The 1,512-nt window shown below is 44.2% G+C and overlaps 1 protein-coding gene across 11 annotated transcripts in view; it reads left to right on the forward strand.

The window, feature by feature from the left end:
- The window catches only part of mapk10 (mitogen-activated protein kinase 10), a 22,496-nt gene continuing 20,984 nt past the window's right edge, over nt 1-1,512 (forward strand). For 6 of the 11 annotated variants that reach the window (XM_072454766.1, XM_072454764.1, XM_072454765.1 and 3 more), the window contains exon 1: nt 3-291. In XM_072454766.1, the coding sequence (XP_072310867.1) occupies nt 289-291 (3 nt within the window). In that variant the 5' untranslated portion in view covers nt 3-288. Of the gene's footprint in view, nt 292-1,512 lie in introns of all 11 variants that reach the window. The other 5 variants (XM_072454762.1, XM_072454763.1, XM_072454760.1 and 2 more) reach the window with 2 other exon arrangements.

A 1,512-nucleotide genomic window follows, 5' to 3' on the forward strand; every position in this document is an offset into this window, starting at 1 on the left:
CTCTCCCTCGCTCCCTCTCCGCGCGCTCCTCCTGCTCCACAATGGTACAGGCAGCATCTTGCAGCACAATGGTTGCAAGGTGGTGAAGAAGTGATTCAGCATCCGTCCAGAGTATCCGTCCACCTCTGCCTCTTTTATTTCCCCCATCGCCATCCTCCTTCCTTCGCCCGGCCCGTCTCCCTCCAGCTTTATGACCCGGCGCAGCGGACACGGTCGGCGTGATGTTTTCCGTGAGGATGTTTTGAACAGGACTGTCACAGGACTGGGCTCGTCATCAGCTGGCACGGAATGGTAAGGCCGGCCCTCGCGTTGTGCGGTGCGGGGATGCGAGGAGGATGAAAGGGCTGCGGTGATGCGCGCTGGCTGCTGAGGACGGGTTCCCGGGGTCCAGGGTGGGAAGGGATTCAAATCACAAATAGTCCAATGTTTTGTAACATGCTGCACTGTCCGGGGATTCCATTATGGCGTTGTCTTGCACTGACAGAATAGCCCACTCCCTCCCGTTTGCCTCTCCTCAGCATCATAGCCTAATATTCTACGTGCCGTATGGAGAACACGCAAAAACAAGCTACGGGTAATTTATTGATCATGCAGTGGCTACTTTATGCGCTGTTTCGATCATCAAAGTCATAAAATCAGTGCTACAGTCGCGTGGGCTCAGATGGGATGCGGTAGGGTAATGCTTATTTGACAAAGGCTATAGGAGAATTATAGGAGTGGTGCAATTAATGGATGACTATAGCCGTATATTATTGAAAACACAAGCCTGATCGGCCTCGGCCTCCTGCAGGAGAGTGTTCCACCTCCCTCAGCAGGACTCAGCTGCGCACCTTGTGCATTATGCAGACCATCAGTACTTTCATAAGTGGGACAGACTTTACACACACAAAACATCACCAAATAAACTGGTTATGTTGTTTAAAATGTACTTGTTTGTGCTGGGAGGATTTGTTTTTATAGCATAAATCCTACAGACGTTTGGAATGTTTTGTAGCCTAAAGGTCATCATGTTACTATACTATACTTTTATAATGGACTTCCAGCTGGTGAATTGATGATGTCTAAAAGTTAAATCGATTGTTATTTTTAGAAATGACTCTATGGTTGAATACCAGCAGCATCACAGTGTTGTTTTGGTTGGTCATAAAAGGTGTCAAAACTAAATATTGAAAACATAGACATTTTAGTTCTGTGACCTTGATTTCTAAATTATTGAAAAGCAGCTTCTATGAAAGTGCGGCACATATAGGATGATTAATTCAACAAGGCTTTCTCATGCAGCAACCCACTTTCATTTTCTGGATGTTTATAAAACAAACTTTAAAATAATAAAAAAAAATAATGTGTTGCAGAATATTTATGGCCATAGTGAAAATCATTATTATTGCTTTGAAGTAAACTCTATATAAGATCCTCAATGGAAAATAACCTGTCACTGTAGTTGACTGCATGTACAGAGTCACATCTTGGTAAATTACAAAAGAACATAACACTACAGTACTTCATAAGCTG

Source organism: Eucyclogobius newberryi, unplaced genomic scaffold (genome assembly GCF_026437365.1).
Source record: "Eucyclogobius newberryi isolate DKJ021-1_F unplaced genomic scaffold, fEucNew1.0.hap1 SCAF_2, whole genome shotgun sequence".
Taxonomy (NCBI): Eukaryota; Metazoa; Chordata; class Actinopteri; order Gobiiformes; family Gobiidae; genus Eucyclogobius; species Eucyclogobius newberryi.